A 25942-nucleotide genomic window follows, 5' to 3' on the forward strand; every position below is an offset into this window, starting at 1 on the left:
ATGGTGCATTCTCTCAGAGAAATATCTGTAGTTACGTTCCAGTGCATTTGTTATAGTTTCAATGCTCATTTTGCAAAATTTCACTGGTCTGTCGTCATTCAGTTACGAGGTATTAATGATGAGATAAACTTTCAAACTATACTATAAGCTCTGTATCCTAGCCACTGGTTCGGTTATCTCTCTGTCATAAGTTGAACCAGACAGTAAAGACCTCTGGGTTTTATTTGATCCTGATCCTCCATGTACACAAATGTCAAACCAGGATAGGACAGTGAACCGTGGGGTTCATGACTTGGATCTGTTTATTATTGTCACATGTACTGGAGTGTAGTGAAAAGGTTTTTTGTTGCCTGCTATGCAGTCAGCGTAAAGACTATACATGATTACAATCAATCAGTCTACAGTGTACAGACACAGAAAAAAGGGTATAACATTTGGTGCAAAATAAAGTCTGATTCAAGATATGATTCAAAGGTCTCTAATGTGGTAGATGGGATGACAGAACCATACTCTAGTTGGTGAGAGGACGGTTCAATTGCCTGGTAACAGCCGGGTAGAAACTGTCCCTGAATCTGGAGGTGTGCGTTTTCAAGATGGGAGAGGGGAGAAGAGGGAGTGACCGGGGTGAGACGGGTCCTTGCTTATGCTGGTGGTTTTGCTGATGCAGCGTGAAGTGTAGATGGAGTCAATGGAAGGGAGGTTGGTTTGTGTGATGGTGTGCGCTACGTCCCAAACTCTGCAATTTTTGTGCTCTTGGAGGAAACTGTACCCAAACCATGCTGTGATGCATCCCGATAAAATGATTTCTACGAAACATCTGTAGAACTTGATGAAGATTTTTGTGGACATGTCTAACTTTCTACGCCTTCTAAGGAAGTAGAGGTGTTGAGTATTGGTGTGCTTTTTTTTGGAGTACATAGGAGTACAAGTACATAGTTCTTTAATATTAGCATCACAGGTAGTATGGGCATTGGATATAGCAGTTGGGATGTTTCATTGTAGTTGTACAAGACATTGGTAAGGCAACACTTGTAGTGTGCCAGCGTGCTAAAAGGCCTTTCTCACCACCTGGCCTATCTGTGATGCTATTTTCAGGGAGCCATGTACTTGTATTCCTAGGTCCCTCTATTCTACAACACTTAACATCGTCGAGACTATGCGTAGACTTGTCAACCAAGGATGAGCGAACCAAGGAATTGCTGCATGAGCGGTCTCTGCAGAAAGCAGAACGGGGTGGAGATGGGAAGACATGACAAGTGGTGGGATCACATTGGAGGTGATGGAAATATCAGAGGATTGATATATGGGATGCGGAGGCTGGTGGGGTGAAAGGTGAGGACCAAGGGAACTCTATCCTTGTTCCGTCTGGGTGGAGGGTGAGCATGATCAGAACTATGGGACACAGAGGAGATGTAGGTGATGAGTCCATCTATGACAGAAGGTGGGGGAGCCATGTTTCCTAAAGAAAGATGACATCTCAAAAGTCTTAGACTGGAAAGTCTCATCTTTGGAGCAGATGCAGTGCAGATGGAGGAATTGAGAGTAGGGAATAGTTTATTTGCAAGAGGCAGGGTGGAGTGAAGTGTAGTCCAGATAACTCTGGGAGTCGGTAGAGTTATAAGTAACGGGTTTATAGCCAGAGGAGGTAGTTGAGGCAGGCACAATAACAGCATTTAAAAGACACTTGGACAGGTACATGGATAGGGAAGGTTGAGAGGCATTTAGGTTGAATATGGGCAAATGTAACTAGCTTTTATGGGGCATCTTGGTTGGCATGGACGAGTTGAGCTGCAGGGCCTGTTTCTGTGCTGTATGACTGCATTACACCCACTGCTTCCATCTTCATACTGTCTCTACAACTTAACCCACTTGCTGCAGAAGCCTTTATCCTTGCTTTTTTAATACCACACACAAGAATATTCCTATAAATTCCAGCTTTTGGCCTCATCATTTGTAATATTTAGTTAATTAAAACTGCTGTACATGAGACTTTCCATAATGGTGCACACCAAATGCAACTTATCTTGCAGCCTAGTGCTGCTTCGCCACTTTCAATTCATACTTAATTGTGATACAGAAAAAATCATTGTGTCGATCAAGTCCATGCTGGCTCCTTGTAGATAAATGTCACCAATTTCTCCCCTTAGTTCCCCATACCCCTGCAACGTATTCTCCCTCACATGCTCATTAAGTTCCCTTTGGTTTGTTTGTCACTTATGTGAACTTGGGGATCATTTACAGTTGCCATTTCTTTGGGGCATGGGATGAAAACTAGTACAGGTACATGTATAGGAAAGGTTAAGAAGGATATGGGCCAAATACAGACAAATGGGACTAGCTTAAATGGGACTTGTTGGTTGGCATGGACAAGTTGGGCCAAAGGACCCATTTCCGTGCTGTATGACTCTGAACAGATCATAAGAAGAATATACAAACGCTACCCATGCAACCTGCATTGCTAGAGCTGTGAGTCAGCAGCACTAACTGTTGAGCAACCAGCTGCACTCCTGGTCCATCAACTGATTTAAACTTCTCAGAATTTTATACAAATCTTGAACGCATTCAGCTTTCGCAGTCCTATAGGGGCGCTGCACTGGCAGCAGCCTCTGCCTACAGCCTGTCTGTTATTTCTATCTTTTTTATTATTTTTAGTTAGTCTAAAGTCTTGTGTTGGGGGAAACCTTTACTTTTCTATGTGGGGTAGGGGGGGCAGGGTAAGGGGGAAACTGTTTCCCAGTCTCTTCCTGGCGGGGACGCGACTATTTCTCCGAGTCGCGTCCTCGCCCCCCACCTCGCGGCCTACCAGCTGGATCGAGCGGCCTTTCCTGCCGGGGACCAGGAACCGGACCAGGGCTGCTACAGCGGCGGCGCAGCGCTGGAGTCACCGCGGAGCGGGCGATGCCTACCTGGGTCGCCGTTTGGAGCTCCGGAGCGTTGGGCTGCTGCTCCAACATCGTGGAGCTCTGGTTTGGAAGAGCTTCCAACGCGGGCGGCGCTGATCGCCAACACGGAGTCCTGGGGCAGCAGTCTCCACCCGGCGCGGCCTGCGGACTTTGGGAGCCGCCGACTCCGGTAGGAGGGGGCCGACTGGTGTCCACGCCGCTGAGGACGTCCCGCAGCCCCGACGTCGGACTTACAACACCCCGGCGAGCGGTCCTAAACATCGGGCCGCCCGTAGCGGCAACTGCGGAGGGCTCGGGGAGGCCCTGACCACGGGGAAAATGGAGGAAGAGACTGACTTTGGTGCCTTCCCACACAGTGGGAAACTCTGATTCTGCTGCGTGGGGATGTTTTATGTCAAACTCTATAGTGTGTTGTGTCCCTTATTTTTATTGTATGGCTGTATGGGAATTTCATTTCACTGTGCCATCTATCACATGTGACGAATAAATGTATCTTGTATCTTGTATCTTGTAACATCTCTGTTATCTCCTCCAAAACCTTTTTCTTCCAATTTTGACCTTACAGTATATACATTTCTAAATTTACAAACTTCTCAGCATCTTAGCCATCAGTAATGCCTTGTTTTGCGAATTCTCAGGGTAAGCTGTATTCTTCACCGCTCCTTCCTCCCAAAGATTAGATATTTTTCTCTTTCTTCCCTCTCTTTCTCTCTTTTCATTTCTCCTTCAGCCAGCCCTGCCCCCTTCTTGTTCATTGTCTCATCAGCTTTTGATAACTGCCTTATGAAGCAACTTGGAAAATGTTGCTGTTAATGACACTGTATGAATGCATGTTATTTTGTTGAAGCCTCATTGACAACCATGAACAGTGTGCTTTTCATTTCAAGGTACTTCATTCTTAGCTACATATCAACTTCTGTTTGCTTTATAAAATATTTTAACAAATCTTATTGCATTTTAATTATTTTATTGCCAATTTACAAATTGTTCATATCTAAATTCCAAACATAGGAATGGGAAGTTTGCCAAATCTGTCTGTCCCACCAAACATGGCTTCATTTACTTCCATGGCTCCCACTTCATCGATGACATCAGTGTCCACCTTGCCACCTCTGAATATGTCAGTTCCCCTGGTGCCTGCTGTTAGTCCGTCAGCCTTTGCAAATGGTACATCTGTCCTCATTCAGCCTTTATCTACACAGAGTTCTGCAAGTAAGTATGACACGTTCTATAATAGCACTTTGAATATTTTATTTATGTTTTTCATTTGCTCTTCGTAGATCTTTGTATTGAATTTTTGAGAAATTGAGAGTAGGCACTTATATTAAAAAAAACAAGGATTAACCTGCTTACAAATCCAAGTGCTTGTGTTAGGTATCACAATTATGACTCAGTTATTAACAAGTCCCAGTGCAATTTGTTTAGAGTGAACAAACACTTCAAGATGATTGTGAACTAAATTTGACAACCAGAGCTATCATGTGACATTCCCGAGCTGTTGAACCAATGAATGTTGCTGCTGCTGCCATGGAGCTTGCTGATTCAATGTCCATCATTTCATAACAATCGAAACCATCCTATTTTTTTGTTTTAGTGCTTAGCCTACATTTATTGTTAAATTTCATTATGTAGAGCAAGATAAACGAGAGTCAGGAAGAATGACTAGACTTTTAACATTATCATTATCAATATTTTTTTATTTCAAGGATTTTCTCTTTTGTTGTTTAAAAAAGGCAAAATGGGGAAACCAGGAAACATATAGCTGGTGAGCCTTTCGCCAGTAGTAGGGAAATTATTGGAGAACATTCTTAGGGATAGGAATTGCCCGCATAAAGAAAATATGTCCCTACTGGGGATCGCCAGCATGGCTTTGTGCAGGGAAGGTCATGTCTTACAGATTTCATTGTGTTTTCTGAGGAAATGATAAAGGTTATTGATGACGGAAAAGCATTCAACAAGGTCCTTTGTGGCAGGCTGATCCAGCAGATTAAGGCACATGGGATCCACAGAGACTTGGTAGATTCAAAATTGGCTTGGTCATTGAAAGTGGTGCATAGAGGTGAAGAGACTGACTGGTATTCTGACTGGAGGTTTGTGAACAGTGGCGTTCTGCTGGGATCAGTGCTGGGTCCTGTGTTTGTAATATGTATAAATGATTTGGATGAAAATGCAAGTGGTGATAAGTAAGTTTGCAGATGACACACAAAATGGTGGAATTGTAGATAGTGAATAGGTTGTCAAAGATAACAGCAGGATATAAATAATTTGGAAATATGGACAGAGAAATAGCAGATTTTATCCAGACGTGTGTGAGGTGTTGCACTTTTGAAAGTCAAATACAAGTGAAAAGAAGACAGTAAAGTGCAGGACCTTTGTACAGTGGAATCTTGCGATGGAAGTCCTTAGTTCTCTGAAAGTGGCAACATAAGTAAAGAAGGTATATGACATAATATTTCACCAGGGGTGCAATGAAATTCCTTGTTCATATGAAGCTAACAGAGAATACATAGTGATATATATATATATATATATATATATATATATATATATATATATATATATATATATAATTCTGTGTGCGCGCGCACAGGTGGAGTGACAGGCGGAGGGAGCCGTGAAGGGGGGCGCCCTCGAGGTCGAGGTTGGGCAACCAGCACCGGCTGGTCAATGTCCAAATGTGCCGGCTTCAACCGGTCAATCGACCCGGCCTCCGGCCGGCCCCCCATGTCCAACACGATGTTCATCTGCCTGTGTTCCAGCACCCGGAACGGGCCCTCGTACGGCCTCTGGAGTGGCGTCCGGTGGGCATCACGGCGCAGGAAAACGTATGGGCAGTCCCAGAGGGTTGATGGCACGTGCGGGCGAAATGCCCCATGGCGGGACGTCGGGACGAGCGCGAGCCTGCCAACTCGCTCGCGAAGGCGCTTTAGGGTGGATGAGGGCGTTCCCTGCTGCCCTGGCGCCGACGGCACGAACTCTCCGGGCACCGTGAGTGGCGACCCGTAAACGAGCTCCGCTGATGATGAGGCCAAGTCATCTTTAGGAGCAGTCTGAATGCCCAGCAAGACCCACGGCAACTCGTCCATCCAGTCCGGGCTGGAGAGTCGCGCCTTCAGCGCTGCCTTGAGCTGCTGGTGGAACCTCTCTACCAGACCGTTAGCTTGCGGGTGATAAGCCGTGGTGTGGTGCAGCCGCACCCCGAGCAAGCGAGCCATGGCCGACCACAGCTCGGTGAACTGTGGCCCACGGTCCGAGGAGATGTGCGCCGACACCCCAAAGCGAGCAATCCAGTGCGCGGACAACGCACGAGCACACGTTGCCGTTGCCGTGTTGGCCGAGGGTATGGCCTCCGGCCACCGCGTGAAGCGGTCCACCATCGTGAGGAGGTGTGTAATGCCCTGGGACGGCGGGAGAGGCCCCACAATGTCCATGTGGAGATGGTCGAAACGCCGGTGTGGTAGACCGAACTCCTGGAGGGGCGCCCGGACATGGCGCTGGATCTTCGCCGTCTGGCACAGGATGCATGTGCAGGCCCAGTGGCCAACCTGCTTGTGCAGATCGTGCCACATGAACCAAGCGGCCACTAGTGCCGTCGTCGCCCGGATTGATGGGTGAGCCAGCCCGTGGATAACATCGAAAACCCTCCGGCGGCAGGGACGATGGGACGCGGCTGACCGGATGACACACCGCACAGGATCGTTGCCCCTCCAGGACCGAGAGGGACATCCTCGAGGTGAAGGCCGGAGATGGCAGTCCGGTAGGCGGGCATCTCATCGTCCGTGAGCTGCGCCGCCGCCAGGGCAGAATAGTCAATCCCGGGCGCTACCTCGAACACGGTGTCGATGGCGGGGCGGGACAATGCGTCGGCCACCCGGTTCTCTTTCCCTTCGACGTAGCGGATGGAGGTGGTGTATTCGGAAATGTACGGCAACTGGCGCTGCTGTCATGCGGACCAGGGGTCGGAAACCTTCGCCAGGGCAAAAGTGAGCGGCTTGTGGTCTGTGTAGGCGGTGAACGGGCGGCCCTCCAGGAAGTAGCGAAAGTGGCGCACTGCCAGGTACAGCCAGAAGCTCGCGATCGAAAGCGCTGTACTTAGTCTGAGCGCGGTTGAGGTGCCGGCTGAAGAAGGCCAGGGGCCGCCAACCTCCGTCCGTCAGTTGTTCTAGCACAGCACCAACCGTCGACTCCGAGGCGTCCACCGTAAGGGCAGTCGGGGCATCTTCCCGCGAGTGCACCAGCAGTGCAGCCCGAGCAAGGGCCTCCTTCGCACCGTCAAATGCTTGCACTGCCTTGTCGGTCCACTCGACGTCCTTATGCCCACCCGCCAGAAGTTGATACAGTGGCCGCATGATGTGGATGGCACAAAACGATGATAAAATGCCACCATCCCGACAAACTCCTGCAGGCCGCGCACCGTGTATGGACGGGGAAACCGACGGATGGCGTCGACCCTGTCCGGCAGGGGAACCGCGCCTTGCGAAGTCACGCGGTGGCCGAGGAAGTCGATTCCGGTTACCCCAAAACGGCACTTGGCGAGGTTGACAGCCAAGCCATGCTCGCTGAGCCGCTGACAGAGCTGCCGGAGGTGGGCGCAGTGCTCCTGCTGCGAGCGGCTGGCCACCAGGTTGGCGTCGAGGTAGATGAAAACAAACTCGAGGCCGTGACACACACCGTCCATCAAAATGCCTGCGCAGCGTTCTTAAGGCCGAACGGCATTCGCACTAATTCATACAGCCCGAACGGCGTGATGATTGCCGTCTTGGGTACATCCTCCGGGTGGACCGGGATCTGGTTATAATCCCGTACCAGATCCACTTTGGAGAATATAGTAGCCCCGGCCAAATGGGCGGTGAAGTCCTGGATGTGGGGTACGGGGTATCGGTCTGCGGTTGTTGCGGCATTCAACCCGCAAGAGAAGTCCACAAGAGAGGAAGATGGCACCCAAACCCTTGCCTTTTATCCCTCTAGTTAAGGGCCGCCTCTGGACTGAACCATTCCCGTGCCGAGGTTGATAGTTGGGATGGCCCGACCCTTGGGAGCCGCCACAACGTGTTAAACGTGTAAATTAAAAGCAGAGTAACTGTTTTGTTTACATTTAATGTTTATACTTTCCATTAAAATACTTAATAATGAATAGAACTTAAAATCATGAAATAAAAATCTAGTTTGCTCACCTAGTCTAGCGGTGTCGCTTTCTGTTGTGTGTGTCCCCTACCCCATCTCCCCCCCCCCCCTCCCGGTCCGGGGCCATGCTGGGAGAGAGCCCCCGAGCACCTGCCCTGGGGCGACTGGCACTGACCTGCTGGCGTCACTGACGTGAAGACGATGCGAAGCCCCCGCGCCTGGTGCAATGGGCGGGGAGCTGGAGAGGGGAGGGAAGGGGGTCACACACATGGCCGGGAAGCAGAGGGGTGTAGGTGGGGGTGGCGACAGACAGGGCCAACAATGAGATGGAGAAAGACAGAAACACCGACGTGCAAAGGAGACCGACAATAGTGCATGATCTCTCTCGTGTTATGGCGGGTGATTGTCGCGTGCCCGCTGTTTCTGACGCTAAAGCCTTGGGATCGTTGCCCTTCGTGTTGGCGTGGAGGGGGAGGGGGGTATTGTGTTGTTTGATCGCCCCCTGCTATCCCAGACACAGGGAGACATAGCGGCTTTTGAGACTGGTGGGCAATCACTACCAAAGTGTCTGCCCACACAGTCAGTAAACCTATCCTGCACTTGTCTCCCGTACTAAGTCACCCCAACCCCCCCCCTCCTCCCCTCCCCTCCCCTCCCATCCACTCCCCCTCCCCCCTCCCCCCACCTTTCCCTCCCAACTCCAGTCCCGTGCCGAGCCCCTGGGAAACTGAAGGGAGCGACAATCAACTGCCACGGATACAAATAATGTCATACACAAGAAAGGGCAGATGCTGGTTGACAAAAAGTGAACACACGGTGCTGGAGTAACACAAAGACGCAGCAGAAATTTGGAAATGTCATCCCGTCACCCATTCCTTCTCTCCAGATATGCTGCCTGCCCGCTGAGTTAAAGAGTGCCCACGGTAGACTCACAAATCACTACGGTAAACTCATGGGCTACTACGTTCTTACAACAAGTTTAAATGTTTCAAATTTTAACTTCAAGAGTGAATTTGACTCGTGGAAATCTTTAAGCATGTTTAAAGTTTACAAGAGTTAACGAGTTTCCCAGGTACCTGGCGTTAGTGCCACGAGTCGCTAAGTTGCGTCCACGAGTTCCGACGTTCCCGTTACGTTAATTGAACGTGATTACCACAAGTTTAATTTGTTTTAAACTTGGGGTCACTCGTGGGTCGACTCGCACTGTGAGACAGTGGTTTTAACATTTTACCATGCAACTGAGAAGCTGGAGTTACATATTTGGCTGACTGCATAAGAATGGCAAATTTCCTTCCCCAGAGAATTTATGTCAAACGGATGAGCTTTAATGACCATTTGGTATTTTCAGAAGCACGGATTCAAACTTCCAGAAAAAATATTTTATTAACTAATTTTTAAGTTTGTTTCAAACTTGTGTCTACAGATCATCAATCTAGAACTCTGTATTGTTTATCCAGCATCAAACATTATGGCACTATTTGTGGACATTTGCAGGTTGTTTAAAGCAAGCGTAGTAATACAGCAGAAATCCCCACACCTCCATCACACTTTGATAGCTGATTTGAAGCTAGACATTAAACGACATAAATTAGAACAAAGTAACCTAATAGCTAACCAATATATTGCAATTATTTTAATTAAATTGCATTTAAGTTATTGTATTATTGTCATAAATGTGAGCTGCTATATTGCTTCTATCAATATTAGGTTACATTAACATTTGCTCCCCATTTTAGGGTAACGAGCAAAAACATTTGGTATATAGTAAAATGATAGCCATGTAAAAGGAAGGGAGCCTACTGTTGTGTTACCTTGTATTTTTAATGCCATGGTATTTATATATTTTCAGCACTTCCTCATGCTGGGTCTCTGAGACAGACAATAGCAGGATTCGGAGGCTCTGGTCTTCATAAGGCACAGTCGCTGATTGATCTTGGTTCCAGCAGGTACAAGCAGAATGTTATTAGAACATTTTTCTCGTGATTATATTGTTAGAGTCAAAGGACATGGAAACAGGGCCTTTAGCCCAACTCGCACATGTTGACCAAGGTGCCCCATCTACATCAGCCCCACCTGCCCATATTTGGCCCATATCTCTCTTAACCCTTTCCTACCCATGTACCTGTCCAAATGTCTTTTAAATATTGTTATAGTACCTGCCTCATTCCTTCAACGGCAACTCGTTCCATATACCCACCTGTGTGAAACTGTTGCCCCTCAGTTTCCTATTAAATCTTTCCCCACTCACCATAAACCTATATCTTCTGGTATCAGATTTCTCAATTCTGGGTAAAAGACTGCATTCAACCTATATATTCTCGTTTTTGATCTCAAACACTTCTTTTAGATCACCCCTCAGTCTCCTGCACTCCAAGGAATAAATTCCTAGCTTGCCCAGCCTTTCCCTTTAGCTCGGTTCCTGAAGTCCTGGCACCATCCTGGTAAATGTTCTCTGCGTTTTTCCAGCTTAACAACATCCTTCCTATAGCAGGTGATGATAACTGAACGCAGTACTCCAAATGCAACCTAATCAACATCTAGTGCAACTGTAAACATAACATATTTCAGTAGAGATTTTCTTTGCGAGTTTAGAAATTCACTCCTCTGTACCTTTGATACATTATGTCCCTGCGATCAACGGAGGAATCGATCGAGATGCTGCGTACGCCCTCAATGCGCCTGCGGGCCGACAGGCAGTTGACGCGCCGGCTCTGTCACGCTAGCTCAAGCCAAAGATCGGCTGTTCCCCCGCTCGGCGAAAAGCAGCGGGGGAACAGCCGATGTTTGGCTTGAGCCAGCGTGACAGAGCCGGGCCAGGCGGCAGCAGCCGTTGGGAAAAATGTCAGGGTTTTTGGAGGAGAGCCGGGCGGCAGCAGCCGTTATGATGGCTGGCCAGCAGGAGGCGACAAAATGAGTGAGTGGGGAGGGGGGGGGGAAGGATTTTATTAAAAATGAGTAGATTAAAACGACGAAATTTAATGAGGATTGGATTTGCGAATGTAAAAGTGAAATGTCTAGCGAAATGGAAAGAATCTCTGAGTTTTTGTGTGTGGTTTTGGCGGACCAAGGAATCAAAGGCCAAATCTGACACCCTCAAACAAATAAAGACACAAACAAATAAAGACACACACACACAGAGTTTTAAAAGTATATAGATAGATACACCACTTTCAAGTACCAGCATCCCTAGATCCCTCTGCTCTGCACACTCCCCAGGGTCCTGCCATTAACTGTGAATGTCCTGCTCTGATTTGACTTCCCAAAATGCAACGTCTAACACTTACCTGCATTAAACTCTATTAACCATTCCTTAGCCCACTTGCCCAACCGATCAATTTCCTGTTGTAATTTTTGATAACCACCCACTTCAGTGTAATCTGCAAATTTACTTATGCCTTCTACATTCTCTTTTAAATCGTTGATATAAATCGCAAACAGCAATTGGCCCTGCATCAATTCCTAAGGCACACCAGTAGTCAGAGGCCTCCAGCCTGATAAACAACCTTTAACTGTCACCCTCTGCTTCCTTCCAGGTAGCCAATTGTCTATCCAGTTGGCTAGCTTTCCCTGGATCCCATGCGATCTAATCTTCCAGAGCAGCCTACCATGTGGGTTACTGAAGTCCATGTAGACAATGCCTATGGCTTTCCATCATCACCCATTTTTGGCTATTTTTCCAAAAGGCTTGACAGATTCGTGAGACACGATCACCCATGTACAAATCCATGCTGACTATCCCTAATCAGTCCCTGTATATACAAATGCATATATATTTTATCGCTCAGAATCCTCTCCAGTAACTAGCCTAACAAAGATATTAGGCTCACTGGTCTATAGTTGGCAGGCATTTCCTTGCAGCCATTCTTAAATAGAAGCACATCCTTAACCACCCTCTTGTCTTCCAGGACCTCACCTGTGTCTAATAATGATTTTATATATCTCAGCCAGGGCGCCTACAATTTCGTCTCTAGCTTCCCACAGTGTGCTCGGATATATCTGATGAGGCCCGGGAGATTTATCTACCGTCGTACACCTTTGGACGTCCAGCATCTCCTTGACTGTAATACGGACTGTCCTCGAGACATTCCTTTTAACTGTTCCAAGTTCCCTAATCGTCTTGTCTTTCTCCAAGATAAAAACAGATGAGAAATATTTGCTGAGGACATTGCCCAGAGATGTCGGCTTTGGTTTCTGAGGAGCTCTATTCTCTCTAGTTGCCCTCTTTCACTTCATGTACTTATAAAATCTCTTTGGATTTTCCTCAATAGTATCTGCCCAAACTATCTCCTGCCTGCTTTATGCCCTCCTTAATCCCTTCTTAAGTATGCTTTCAGTTTCTGAAACTCCTCCAAGTATAGACTTGATCCCAGTTCCTATACCTGTCCTATGCCTTCCCCTTTTTCCTGACCAGAGCCTCAATTTCTCACATTATCCAAGCTTCCTTCGTCCCACCTGCCTTGCCCTTCCTTCACTGTAGCAGAAACAACATGCTTGTCCTGAAATGTGATCACACTTTTAAATGTATCCTACTTTCCGTATGTTTCTTTCCCCCAAACAACCTAATCCAATCAACTTTAGCAAGTTGCTAAAATACCATAAAAGTTGGCCTTGCCCTAATTTAGAACTTGAGGGCCTGCCCTAAGTTAGAGTGAAGGGCAAGGCAGGCAAATGTAAGGGAGCTTGGCTGACGAGGAAAATTGAGGCATTGGTCAAGAATAAGAAGAACGCATGGGACAGGTATAGGCAGCTGAGATCAAGTGCATCCCTGGAAGAGTTTTGGGAACTGAATAAACTAAAAATTAAAATGAGAAGGGCAAAAAGGGGCCAGGAAATAGCTCTGGCATAAAGCGTTAAGGACAATCCCAAGAGATTTTATAAATACACAAGGGGGAAAAGGGTAACTGGATAGAGAGTGGGACCCATCAGGAATCAAAGCGTCAGCTCTGTGTGGAGCCACAACAGGTGGGCAAGGTCCTCTGAGTATTTATCGAGGAGAAAGACAGGAGGATGGAGGAACTTGGGACAGTCAATGGAAGTGTCTTGCAAGCAGTCAGTGTTATGCTCGAAGAGGTGCTGAAGGTAGATAAAGGTATGAAGGTAGATAAATCTCCAGGGCCTGATCAGATATATCCGAGGACACTGGGAAACTAGAGAGGAAATTGCGGGAGTCCTGGTTGAAATTTACGAGTCATCTTTAAAGACAAGAGAGATGCGGAAGACTGGAGGGTGTCTAATGTTGAGCCTCTTTTCAAGAAGGGCTGCAGGGAAAATGCTGGGAACTATAGATTAACAGCTGTAGTTGGAAAGTTACTAGACAGTATTCTGAGGGATAGGATGTACAGGCATTTGGATGGACAAGTGCTGGTTACGGATAATCAGCATGGTTTTATACGTGGGCGGTCATGTCTCACAAATCTGATTGAGTTTTTTGAAGACGTGATCAAAAAAAATTGATGAGGGCAGAGCTGTAGATGTATAAATGGATTTCAGTAAGGCATTGGACAAGGTTTTGCATGGAAGCCTGCTCGGGAAGGTTAGATCACATGGGATCCAAGGAGAGATAGTTTGCTTCTCGGACTGGAGGCCTGCGACTAGTGGTATGCCTTAGGGTTCAGTGCTGGGCCCGTTATTGTTTGTCATCTACTGTACATCAATCATTTGGAAAAGAACATACATGGCAAGATTAGCAAGTTTGCTGATGATACAAAAGTGGGTGGTTTTGCAGATAGTGAAGATGGTGGTAGGACTACTACAGCCGGTGTTGGGCTGAAGGGCCTGTTTCCATACTATTTCACTTTATGACACTCTATCCATAACTATTTTAAAGCAAATAGAACAGTGGTCATTTGTCCCAAAAGATTCACCCACAGACACATCAATCACTTGCCCTTCCCAATTTCCTGAGAGTAAGTCAGGCTTTGCTCTTTCCCTTGTGGATTCTGCTACATGTTGCCTGCAAAAACGTTCCTGAACACATTTGACAAATTCCACCCTTGGCACTATGACAGTCCCAGTCTATATTTTGAAAGTTATAATACCCTACTATGACAACCTTATCAGTCTTGCAGCTGTTTTACAGATTTACCTATCTGTCCAAATCAAACCAGATGTTTTCGTTATTAACATTTTTAATGTGTTAAAATAATTAAGTGCACATTGTACTTTTAGTGTTTACAACGCATAGTTAACAAAGCATCCAAAATCATCAGCACTCCCCTTCCATCAATAGAATCACTCCATCACAAATGGTCCGTGTCAAGGGTGAAGAAAATCATCTCTGATCCCTCCCACCCAGCTCACCACATCTTCCACCTGCTGCCATCAGGAAGGCGCTACAGCTCACTGCCCGCCAAGACATCTCGATTTAAAAACAGTTTTTACCCACACGCAATCCGAATTCTGAACACACTATGATAACAGCACATATCCTCCCCATGCATGTACTGTATATTGTATGATGTTGTGTTTTATGTTATGTTTGACGGGAATCAGCCTACCTTGTAACATCCTGGACTGAACCTGAATTCCACCAGCTTGACTGTGTGGTCATTAAATAATCTAATCTAATCTAATCTACTAAATTGCTCAGAAACAAAGCAGACCTTTGCATTGGAAATGTATTTAAGTTTTAATACGGAGAAACCCGCTGCACTTCTTTATCCTTGATTATTAAATTGTCTAGAAATGCTTCCCTTTCACATGTTAAAATCAGTTTTCAATTTTTGAAATGTGTCAAAGAAAATGGTTAGTGAAACATTTGCAAATATCTCATTAAACACTTTCCTATCTAAATATGGGGGAGCACTTCATTATGCTTAGCAGATGGCGTTGTTTAACATATCCTGAAGTTATTCGGCACAAATGGAAGTATGCCAGTGTCATGTGATAATTAATAGTTTGCCAATGAGTTGCATATTTTAATTGGGATTTGGCTCTCAATTTAATTAATGTAGTTTCCTAATGTAAGGAATTTATTTCTATTATGTTTTTTTCCGCTAAACGCTCTTACCTACAAGTGAGAGTGCTGTTGTTTAGCTGCAGATCACTGTGTTAGATTGATGTCTTCAAATAGCCGTGAGGAATTTTACATTTAATTCTTACCCAATTTGGTAAAAGTGCACCTTTTTCAATGTTCATTGACATGGCAAAGAATATTTATTGTTGGTCTTTACAACGGATATGTTGTAGACTGTGAAGAAAATGTTTTGATAATTTAATTAAACACTTTTGTATTAACAAATGTGTTATTGAAAAATTTGGGAGTTTAGATAAACAAAAATGCTTTATTAATATATTTATGAATTAGACATGAAAGTATAAAGTACCTTCCTTTTAGAAGTGAGAGTATTTTGTATAAATGAATAAATGTACTGTTTGTAAATTTAGTACAGAATGATTTTAATCTTTGCTAATGTACTTTAAAATACAATTTTTTTGAACTTGGAGGAAGGAAAAACGATATCCTTTTAAGAGCGTTCAGTTGTTGTGATGCACTTCATTTCAAACTAATTACATTCTAAAGTTGTTCCCAGTAGGATGAGAGGATTGAAGTTGTGTTCTGGTCTTTAGGTGTAAAATGTAAGTCTTTCAGTAAGGCAGAAGAGCGTATGATGAAATGAGTAAAAGACCAAAATAGTTCATAAACTAGTTATGAGGAGCTGGCAATGTTTTAACAATAAAATGGTTTATTTCAGATGAAAAATTAATCATATTTAAATTATAATTAATTTGCCCATATTTTTCAAAATAACAGAAAATTAAAGGGGAACACTTTGAAGGATAGATGGAATTTGAGATGTAATACGCCCAAAATTTGCTTATTACTACCACTACATGGTAAAAGCTGGGCAATTGGATGAAAATGCTGCATTTCCACTGTTTTGGAAAGAGATAAATTAGACAAGATTTTTAATATTGATTTCTTTTTGGCGAAGTGAACATAAAAGGTTCCTACTTGAAAAGTGGCCTTTTGAATGTTGAACACTCCAAAATAAGTTGTCTTTTTTGGAAAAGGTAGCAAGTAAAGCAGTAAGATTGAAATGGGGAAATACATATATTTCAATAAGTATTTTTATTATTAGTGTAATTATTTTGTGTATATGTTCAACAGTAGTTCATGCCAGTGCTTTAACTTCATAGGACCAACATAAAAGCAAATTTTTGTGGCTGAAATGTTTAAATTGACTTGTTTCTTTGCAGCAGTTCATCATCATCATCCACTACATCTCTTGCTTCACCCAAAATGAGTTTCACTGACTGGGGGGTTCCTCAGTCCAGCAGGCTCAAATACCGCCAGGCCTTCAACAGCCTTGATAAATCCATGAGTGGTTTCCTGTCAGGTTAGTGAAGTATATGTGCTAGTATTGAAAAATCGTTTTCTTTGCTGCACACTTGGTGTTGGTGATTTGATTGTGGGGCAGAAGATATCATTAGAGGGGTAGAAGTGATGCGACAGCTGTACAAGACTGGAGGCACAAGAAACTGCAGATGCTATAATCGTTTGCAGACTGGCACATCATGACAATTCTCCATTTCATGACATGAAACTCCAACGAGACTGGACACTGATTTTTCATCTCCAGGTGGAATTTGGAGGTGGAGCCAAGTCCAAATCTGTCAGTAAATTCAGACTTCTGCAACTGGCTGTGCATACAAAGAAATCCAGGGCAATCTGCCATTTAAATGTTCTGTGACACAATCAGCATCGTCATCACTGAATCATACATAACTTTGGAATATAATTTAAACTCGGCCCCAGACACTGGATAGAATGCAAGGGAGAAGTTCCACCATGCCAGGAGAGAAAACACATTTGGACAGGTATGTAGATAGGAAAGGTTTAGAGGGATATGGGCCATAAGCGGGGCGGTGGGACTGTTTCTGTTCTATTGGCTCTATGACTGAGTGATAGTGGAGGGATTTAAGAGGCCGTTAGGCACATGAATATGCAGGGAAGGAGGAGACATGAATCACATGCAGGCAAAAGGGCCTGTCCCACTTGGCGATTTTATTTATTGACTGACGTATCAGGGTCGCCGATAGATTTTGAACATTTCAAAATCCTGCGACGTCAAAAAAAAATGTTGCGACACTTGAGGAAACGCCACACGTCAATACTTTTTCGGCGACCTGATTCGTCAGTCACTGAAAAAACTTTCGGCAGTCGCCGAAAAAATCACCAAGTGGGACAGGCCCTAAAGGAGACTAATTTAACTTGGCACATTGTGTTCGGCAGACACATTGTGGGCCAAAGGGCCTGGTCCTTGACTGTAGTGTTCTATCGACATTCTCGGACTTTATCTTCACTAAATGTTGTAACCTTTATCCTTTTATCTGTATACTGTGGATGGCTTGATTGTAATCATGTATAGTCTTTTACTTGACTGGATAGCATGCAACAAAAGCTTTTTACTGTGCCATGGTACACATGACAATAATGAACTAAACTATTCGGATGCAACTGTTTAATTTAATTTAAAGATGCAGCATGGAAACAGTCCCTTCGGTCCATCAAGTCCTCGCAAACCATCGATCACCTGTTCCCACTCATTCCATGTTATTCCACTTTACAAACTAGGGGGGAATCTACAGTGGCTAATAAAACTACAAACGCACACATATTTGGAATGTGGGAGGAAACCCACGCAGTCACAGGAAGAGTGTAAACTCCATACAGAGAGAACCTGAGGTTAGGATGGATCCAGGGTCTCTGACACAGAGAGGCAGTTGCTCAATCAGCTGCACCACTGTGCTGCCTCATGCACTTAAACTCAGAATGTTGGCACCTACATAGTGCTCTCAAGTCCACTTGAAATTAGACAGTAACTTCTTCATCCCTTGCTAAACTTCAAGATGCAATAGTAATTTAAATTCTGTAAATTTACAGGGCCAAATAGTTATGACAGTGCTAATTAGATAGTTTTGATCAGAAATAGTACAGTGTAAATGATGAGGGTGAACTTATTAGTTGTGTAGCTGTAAGTATAATGTACTAGCCTGCTAATAATTGGAATTTACTTTTAGGTCCACAAGCCAAGAATGCTCTTGTTCAGTCCAACCTGTCTCACAATCAATTAGCCACAATATGGTGAGTGTTGTTGTGATTAAGCATTATTTTCATAAATTATTTTGGGTCGGGTTTTCAAATATAATTTAAACTATTAATTGATGATTATTGTGTGAATTAACCTATTGCATGATTTAACTGACTATGATTTTGGAGCTTTTTTGTTTACAATAAAGAAAATTGCAACGAGTGTGGTAGTATTTGAGAAATTTGCTGACAACAACTTTAAGAGTATTTATCAGTATTTGACCTTAGATGGTACTTTAAATGCAAAAATACTTACCAAAGTGTTGAATGCTGGAGCTGGAAATGTAAAGCGCCTGATGAGGTGGATATTTCTCTAAGGCTAATAAAGCTTAAATGAGTGGAAGAAGGTTTTAGAGGCACAAGAGACTGTTGATGCTGGAATTGTGACCCTGACTCTGCAGGTCACACAGCACCTATGGAGGGAATGGACAGATGACATCTGAAGAAGGATCCTGGCCAGAAATATAATGTGTCCATTTCCCCCCACAGATGCTGCCTGACCTGCTGAGATCCTTTGGCACTTTGTTTTTTGCTTTTAAAAGAATCATATGAGGAAATATAATAGTCAAACAGCACAGATGCAGGCGCATCAGTCCAATTGGTTCACTCCCCAACCTCCCCTCTCCCCCCTCCCTCCCCCCTCCCCTCTCCCCACTCCATCTCCCCCCTCCCTCTCCCCCCCTCCTTCTCCCCCCTCCCCTCTCCCCCCTCCCTCTCCCCCGCTCCTTGCTCGCAGCCCGGCCAGCCGCACGGCTCCCCTCCTCCTCTCCCCCTCCTCTTCTCCCCCCTCCTCTTCTCCCTCCCCCTCCTCCTCTCCCCCTCCTCCTCTCCCCCTCCTCCTCTCCCCCCTCCTCCTCCCCCCCCTCCTCGCTACCCCCTCCTCTCCACCCCCCTCCTCTCCCCCCCTCCCCTCTACTCTCTCTCCCCCATCCCCCTCCCTCAACCCCCTCCCCTCCCCCTCCCTCAACCCCCATCTCTCCCCATCCTCTCTCCCCATCCTCTCTCCCCATCCTCTCTCCCCCCTCTCTCCCCCTCCTCTCTCTCTCCCCCTCTCCCCTCTCCCTCCATCTCCCTCCCCCTCCCTTGCCCGCTCTCTCCCCCCACTCCTCCCCCCCTCCATCCCCCTCTCACTCCCCTCCTCCCCCCCCCTGTGTGTGTGGGGTGGTTAGTGTGTGTGTGACGCCACAGGCCGCCCCCCTCCCCTCGCAACCGTGAGTTGAGGGGTTGGGACCCAACGGGTCCCACTTGGTCTAGTAACTATTAAAAGTCTGATCTTAGATGTGTGTGGGTGTGTGTGTGTATAATCATACTGCTCGAAAAAACGACTCTCTAACGGTAAAAAATTTACATATTCCTGTAGAGTTTTATCCCGTTAAGTCAAAAATCGCCTTTTTTGAAAAATGCATGCATTATTTCTTGTTATTAATCAAAATGTTCAAATATCTGAAGAAACTTGGGAAAAAATAACTGCTAATTCCCTGTGCTTACAGCTGTGACGTCACAATGGGATTGTAGCCCTGCTCGCAACATTGTTGCTATCCAAGTACACTGAGTTCTGCTAGCCCTAGCAAGTGCAAATGCATTTTTTTAAAGTCACAGTACACTGAGTTCTGCTAGCTAGCAAGTACAAATCATTTTTTTAAAGTCACAGTACACTGAGTTCTGCTAGCTAGCAAGTGCAATTGCATTTTTTTTAAAGTTTAAAAATGAGGGAGGGTGCATAAGGCACCCCTGCGCCATTGTTGGCTATGGGTGAGTGGTGGAATATTGCGTTGGGGAATGGGTTGCGTTGGGGGACCAGGCCTCCCGTGTGACAGGGACCCAACGGGTCCCACTTGGTCTAGTTATAATTTAAACATGTGAAGAATTAAATAAAATACCAGAGTAAAAGTAGGCTACTGACTCATGAGCTACTACTCATGAAAAAAAGCTGTTTTTATGTCTGGCTGTGGCAACTTTGACAGTCCGGAGTTGCCTTCCAGAGGGAAGTGCTTCAAAGAGTTTGTGGCCAGGGTGAGAGGGGTCAGAGATGATCTTCCCCGCTCGGTTCCGGGCCCTTGCAGTGTACAGTTTGTCGATGGGGGGAAGGTTGCAGCTAACAACCTTCTCGGCTGATCGAACGATGCGCTGCAGACTCCGGATGTCATGCTTGGTGGCTGAGCCAAACCAGACCATGATGGAGAAGGTGAGGCCAGACTCTATGATGGCAGTATAAAACTGGACCATCATTGCCTGTGGCAGATTGTGTTTTCTCACCTGCCGCAGGAAGTACATCCTCTGTTGGGCCTTTTTGATTGACCTCCCATCTCCAAAATGAGATGATGGCCTCCCATTTAAGGTCCCTGGAGATGATGGTTCCAAGGAACTTAAATGACTCCACAGATGTGATTGTGGTGTTATTGATGGGAGTGGGGGGAGGGGGAGCTGTCCTAAACTCTACAATCAATTACACTGTCTTAAGAACATTGAGCTCCAGGTTGTTGCGATGGCACCAGGACGCCATCACTTCCTGTCTGTAAGCAGATTCCTCCCCATCCTGGATCAGTCCAATCATCCGCAAACTTGAGAAGCTTGATAGAGGAGCCTGTGGAGGTGCAATCGTTGGCGTAGAGAGTGTAAAGGAGAGGGGAGAGTATGCAGCCTTGCAGTGCTCCAATGCTGAGGGTCCGCATGTCCGAGATGTGCTTATAGTTACAGAAATGATTTTGGAGGATTTTGCCAGTCAGGAAAATGCGACACAGCTTTTTCATGGAGGGGACCTGGTGCGAATTGTAGTTTCAATGGAAGATGGGTGGGTTGCAACTGAAATCGTGACGATTAAAAGTGGGAAATAGGCAATGGAGAAGAAATGGACTTGGTGTCTCAATCCAGTTGAACTGGTTGGTTCAGCCTAAAACAATTGCTGGGTGGGGTAAGAATTCAGTGGCAAGGATAATGGGATTAGCCTCAGGGACTCAAGCTGATTGTGTGGTTTCCCAATGTTTAACTTTTAAGAAGCTGTGGCTCATTCATGTTGACCTCAATGCAATGAATGTTTTGTAAGAGCGAGATCTAGGAGTTGTCAACATTTACTTGAAAATGGAATTACATCAAAATTCTTCCCTATGTTAGAGTGGTGACCAAGTAGAAATGTCCAATTAACGTGGGAATATTGAATATTCCAACCTTGGGTAACGCTTTTTTTTCTTTCAATGTTAAAATTGGCCATTTTTGCCTGTCATCATTATGTCTTAACATAAAGTGTTGGAGGTAATCAGGTAGCATTTGGGGAGGAAATGGACAGGCAGCATTTTGGGTCGGGACTGTTCTTCAGGCTGAAAAACTCAGAACTCAGCCTAATCTGCCTAGTTCTTCCAGCACTTTGTTTTGTGCAAGATTCCGGCATCTGCAGATTCTTGTCATCAGTTTGCCTTAGTTTTATTCACATATTAATAGATGTTTAAAATCATGAGAGGAATAAATCGGGTAGATGCACAGAATATCTTGCCCAGAATAGGGGAATCGTGGACAGGAGAACATAGGTTCAAGGTGAAGGGGAAAAGATTTAATTGGAATCTGAGAGGTAACTTTTTCACACAAAGGTGGTGGGTGTATGGAACAAGCTGCCAGAGGAGGCTAGGGCAATCCCATCGTTTACGAAACAGTTAGACAGGTACATGGATAGGACAAGTTTGGAGGGATATGGACCAAACGCAGGCAGGTGGGACTAGTATAGCTGGGACATGTTGGCCGGTGTGGGCAAGTTGGTCCGAAGGGCCTGTTTCCACACTGTATATCACTCTATGACTCTGTATTCTGGCCTGCTGTTAGCAACACAAACCAACTGCCATTTCCAGATACTTTCTCTCACCCCATTCAGAGATTCTTTTTGTTCCACCCAAACCTCCTGCACCAACCCTGCTACTGATAAATAGCTAGACTTGTCGCATTCCCAGTTCTGATCAAGATTCCAGGACTTGAAACATTCATTGTTTCTCTTTCCATGGATGCTGCCTGAACCAAATAATTACAGCAATTTCTGATTTAATTTTAGATTTCCAACATCTGCAGTTTTAGATTTGCAGAATATTTAAAATCACTCTTCTACTTGTCTTTTATGATTTGGATGAGAACGTACATGGCATAATTAGTAAATTTGCAGATCACACTAAAGTGGGTGGTATTCTAGATAGCGAAGATGGTCGTCATAAATTGCAGCAGAACCTTTTTTGGTTGGGCTTGTTCCTATGCCGAACTGTTCTCTGTACAGTGCACTGCCCATTATCATGCATTACAGTAAAAGCAGCAACCTTTGTGGGGGTGTAGGGGGAGGGTGGTGTTCTGGGATTGGGGGGGGGGGGGAAGGAAGACAATATTGCTTGAAATTCAGATCAGAATGGTTCCTGGACTCTTGATTTTTAGTAATAGGTTACAGGAATTTAAATGAAGGGAATTGGATTATTCCAAGAGGCATTACCAACCTATAGCCGAACGGCACCGTTTTATTTTATTTTAAAAGAATATGACAATAATCCGTGGGATATATTATGTAAAATCAGCAATTATCCACCTCTCTCAGAGAATTAATCGTTGTCAATTGGCCAAAGTAAAAGCATGTCTTAATCTTCCTTGATCACACTGTTAAATTTCAGGAACCTGGCAGATGTTGATAAGGATGGGAAACTCAGAGCGGAAGAGTTTATTTTAGCAATGCACTTAATTGATGTAGCAAGGTCTGGTCAGCCTCTTCCCATCACTCTACCCCCAGAACTGACACCTCCTTCATTTAGGTAAGTAGTTCTCTGTTTCTTGGTATGCTTGCATGATCCTTGTATTTTGGGTTCCACACCATTTAATTCTCTTTAGGATTAGTTTAGTTTATTCTTGTCACATGTACAGAGGTACATTGAAAAGCTTTTGTTTGTGTGCTATCCAGTGAAAGAAAAGACTATACATGATTACATCCAAGCTGTCCACAGTGCACAGATAAAAAATGAAGGGTACAAGATTAAGTGCTGTGCTGTGCTAAATATGGTATGTTCCGAGAATGTGAACAATCATTAACAATCAATTCAAGAATTCCTTTTCGCAATATATTAATCTAAAAATCCAGCAACGTCTGTCTGTTCAAAAAGTTGTCTTTTCTCATATAAAGATAAGGACATGGCTAAAGTGCAGTAGAAAATGGGCTTAGCATTATTTAAACTGATAATCAGTCTATGTTGTCAAAGTTTAAAAAAATGAGTGTGCAAAATATAGTGGATATATTACAGCAGGGAATAGGGGGTGTTTCCCATGACATTTTGTTTAAACTGGTATTTGGGGGAGTGGTTGCTCATGTAATTCCTTCTGCTCCCCAACACTCATCTTTCTATCACCTAATTTATGTTTCAACTAACTATAGAACTAGCTTTAAAAAAAAATTGGACATATTGGCTGAAGATTACCAATAATTTATATGTGATTTTGAAAATCTAGAAGTCTATTTGAAATCTAGTCTTTTTATATTCTAGTCCTCTCGGAATAAATGCTAGCATTGCAGGGCAGCACGGTGGTGCAGCGGTAGTTGCTGCCTTACTGAGCTGGCAGCACCAGAGACCCGGGTTCGATCCTAACTATTGATACTGTTTGTATGTTCTCTCCGTGACCCCGTGGGTTATCTCCGAGATCTTCGGTTTCCTCCCACACTACAAAAGCTTACAGGTTTGTAGGTTAATTGGCTTGGTATAAGTGTTGATCAGCCATGATCACAGTGAATGGCGGTCTGGCTCGAAGGGCCGAATGGCCTACTCCTGCACCTATTGTCCGTCTAGTTAATTGTCCCTAGTGTATGTAGGATAGTGCTAATGTGCAGGGATTGCTGGTCGGTGCGGACTCGGTAGGCCGAAGGGCCTGTTTCGCCTTCATTACTACCGATACGGTTTGAAAAGTTGCCCTTCAGGTTCCTTTGAAATCTTTCTGTTCTCACTTTAAACCTATGCCCTCCCGTTCTTGATTCCTCTGCCCTGGAAAAAAAATTATGTGCAGTCACCCTATGCCCTGCATGATCTTATACACCTCTATAAGATCACCCTTCAGCCTCCTACACTCCAAGGAATAAAGGCCCAGCTTGCCCAATCTCTCCCTGTAGCTACGGTCCACGAGCCCTGGCAACTTCTTTGTAAATCTTCTCTGCACTTTTTGCAACTTAGTGACATCTTTCCCACAGCAGGGTGATTAAAACTGAGCACAATACTCCTCAGCCTCAACCAACGCTCCTCTATAATCTTTGGCCACAACAGCGTTCAATACAGCTGTAACATAAAGCCCCAACTTTTATACTTCCCTGACAGGCCTCTTGCCCTCTTGCTTTGAAATAAATGTAATTAAATTACAGTTTATCCTTGCTCCCTGCCCCACTTCTGCCACATACCTGCTGCTACTGCTTTCCCTAGAACGGCCATTTCCCCCTCCCCCCCCCCCCCCCCAACATTATTCAAAGGGGTGTACTTGTTTTTGAGGGGGATTGTAACAAGAGATTGCTGTATTCTCTGCCTACACCTTTTCCCTTTCCTGGTAGTCACCCATCTAGCTTCTGCCTGCATCTCCTCCATCACGAAAACTCATATCGATGAAGCTGTCAACAGCCCAGACTATCTTCATTATGTCTAACTCCAGTTCCTTCATTGAATCTGTCAGGAGCTGCAGCTGGGTGCACTTCCCATGGGTGTGGTTCCCAGGGACACTGGACATTACTCAGAACTTTCACATCCTGCAGGAGGAGTATTCCATTGCTCTAACTTCTATTTTCACGGCTAAAGAGGAAATGGTGAAAGAAAAAATATCGTCTTACTTTTTACCTCCACTTAGCCTCTCAAGTCAAAGCCTTAGCACTTACCCTCAATCACAGCACTTCATCTCAGGCACTGCCACTCCCATATAAGATACATCATTCATTTAAGAACTGGAAATTAGAGTTTAGAGATGCAGCATGGAAACAGGGCCCTTCGGCCTACCGAGTCCATGCCGACTATCGATCATTCCTTCACACATGTTCTATGTTATCCAACTTTCTCATCCAGTTCCTACACATTAGGAACAATTTACAGAGGCCAATTAACCTACAGACTCCTCTGTCTTTGGGCTATGGGGGGGGGGGTGTGGACAGGAGCACCCAGAGGAAACCCACACGGTCACAGGGAAAACATGCAAACTCCACAGTTAGCACCCAAGGTCAGGATGGAACCCGGTCTCTGGCTCTGTGAGGCAGCAGCTCAATCAGCTGGACTGGGAATATGGATTTTTAAAAGATATATTTCTACAATGATCCGAACCAGCAGCATATTCTATAAGAAAAATCCTTTCCAGTTACTTCTGTCCTGACCCAGACCAATGGTAGGTGGTGGGACCTGGAATGCTTTTGAACAGTTTCAGTTTAAACATGATGCTGAAAATGGCAGATGCTGCATTTAAAGTTCAGTAATACTTCTTATAATAGTAGATGTCCAATTTTCTTTATTCTTCCTGCACCTGACTTGAATTTTTATGGAAGAAATTTAGTTTCCAAAAATCTAATGAAGTAGTTCTGATAAATCCACACAAATACCATTTGCATCATTACCTGCATGATTTGGGAAAGATTGATTTTTACGTGTTTTTTTTCCTTTTAGATCAAGCAAATGGGGTGAAGGAATAAATGGAACACAACCTCAGTATCAGGAAATAGCAGAGGAAATCCAGGAACCCCAGAAAACGTCACCTGGTAAATTAATTGGTCTGCATGTATCTTCTCTATCTTGCAGTAATAGATTAGGTAATATTGAAGAAAGATAGGTCATTATCACAGTTACCATCTTGTCAAAAA

General features: G+C 44.8%; 1 protein-coding gene across 7 annotated transcripts in view; it reads left to right on the top strand.

The window, feature by feature from the left end:
• Positions 1-25942, top strand: part of itsn2 (intersectin 2) — a 168655-nt gene that overhangs the window by 60704 nt on the left and 82009 nt on the right. For 5 of the 7 annotated variants that reach the window (XM_033021309.1, XM_033021311.1, XM_033021313.1 and 2 more), the window contains 6 exons: positions 3915-4115; positions 9877-9973; positions 16227-16366; positions 18051-18114; positions 22752-22889; positions 25749-25840. In XM_033021309.1, the coding sequence (XP_032877200.1) occupies positions 3915-4115; positions 9877-9973; positions 16227-16366; positions 18051-18114; positions 22752-22889; positions 25749-25840 (732 nt within the window). The remainder of the gene's footprint in view (positions 1-3914; positions 4116-9876; positions 9974-16226; positions 16367-18050; positions 18115-22751; positions 22890-25748; positions 25841-25942) is intronic. The other 2 variants (XM_033021312.1, XM_033021315.1) reach the window with 1 other exon arrangement.

This window comes from Amblyraja radiata, chromosome 5 (genome assembly GCF_010909765.2).
Source record: "Amblyraja radiata isolate CabotCenter1 chromosome 5, sAmbRad1.1.pri, whole genome shotgun sequence".
NCBI classification, from domain to species: domain Eukaryota; kingdom Metazoa; phylum Chordata; class Chondrichthyes; order Rajiformes; family Rajidae; genus Amblyraja; species Amblyraja radiata.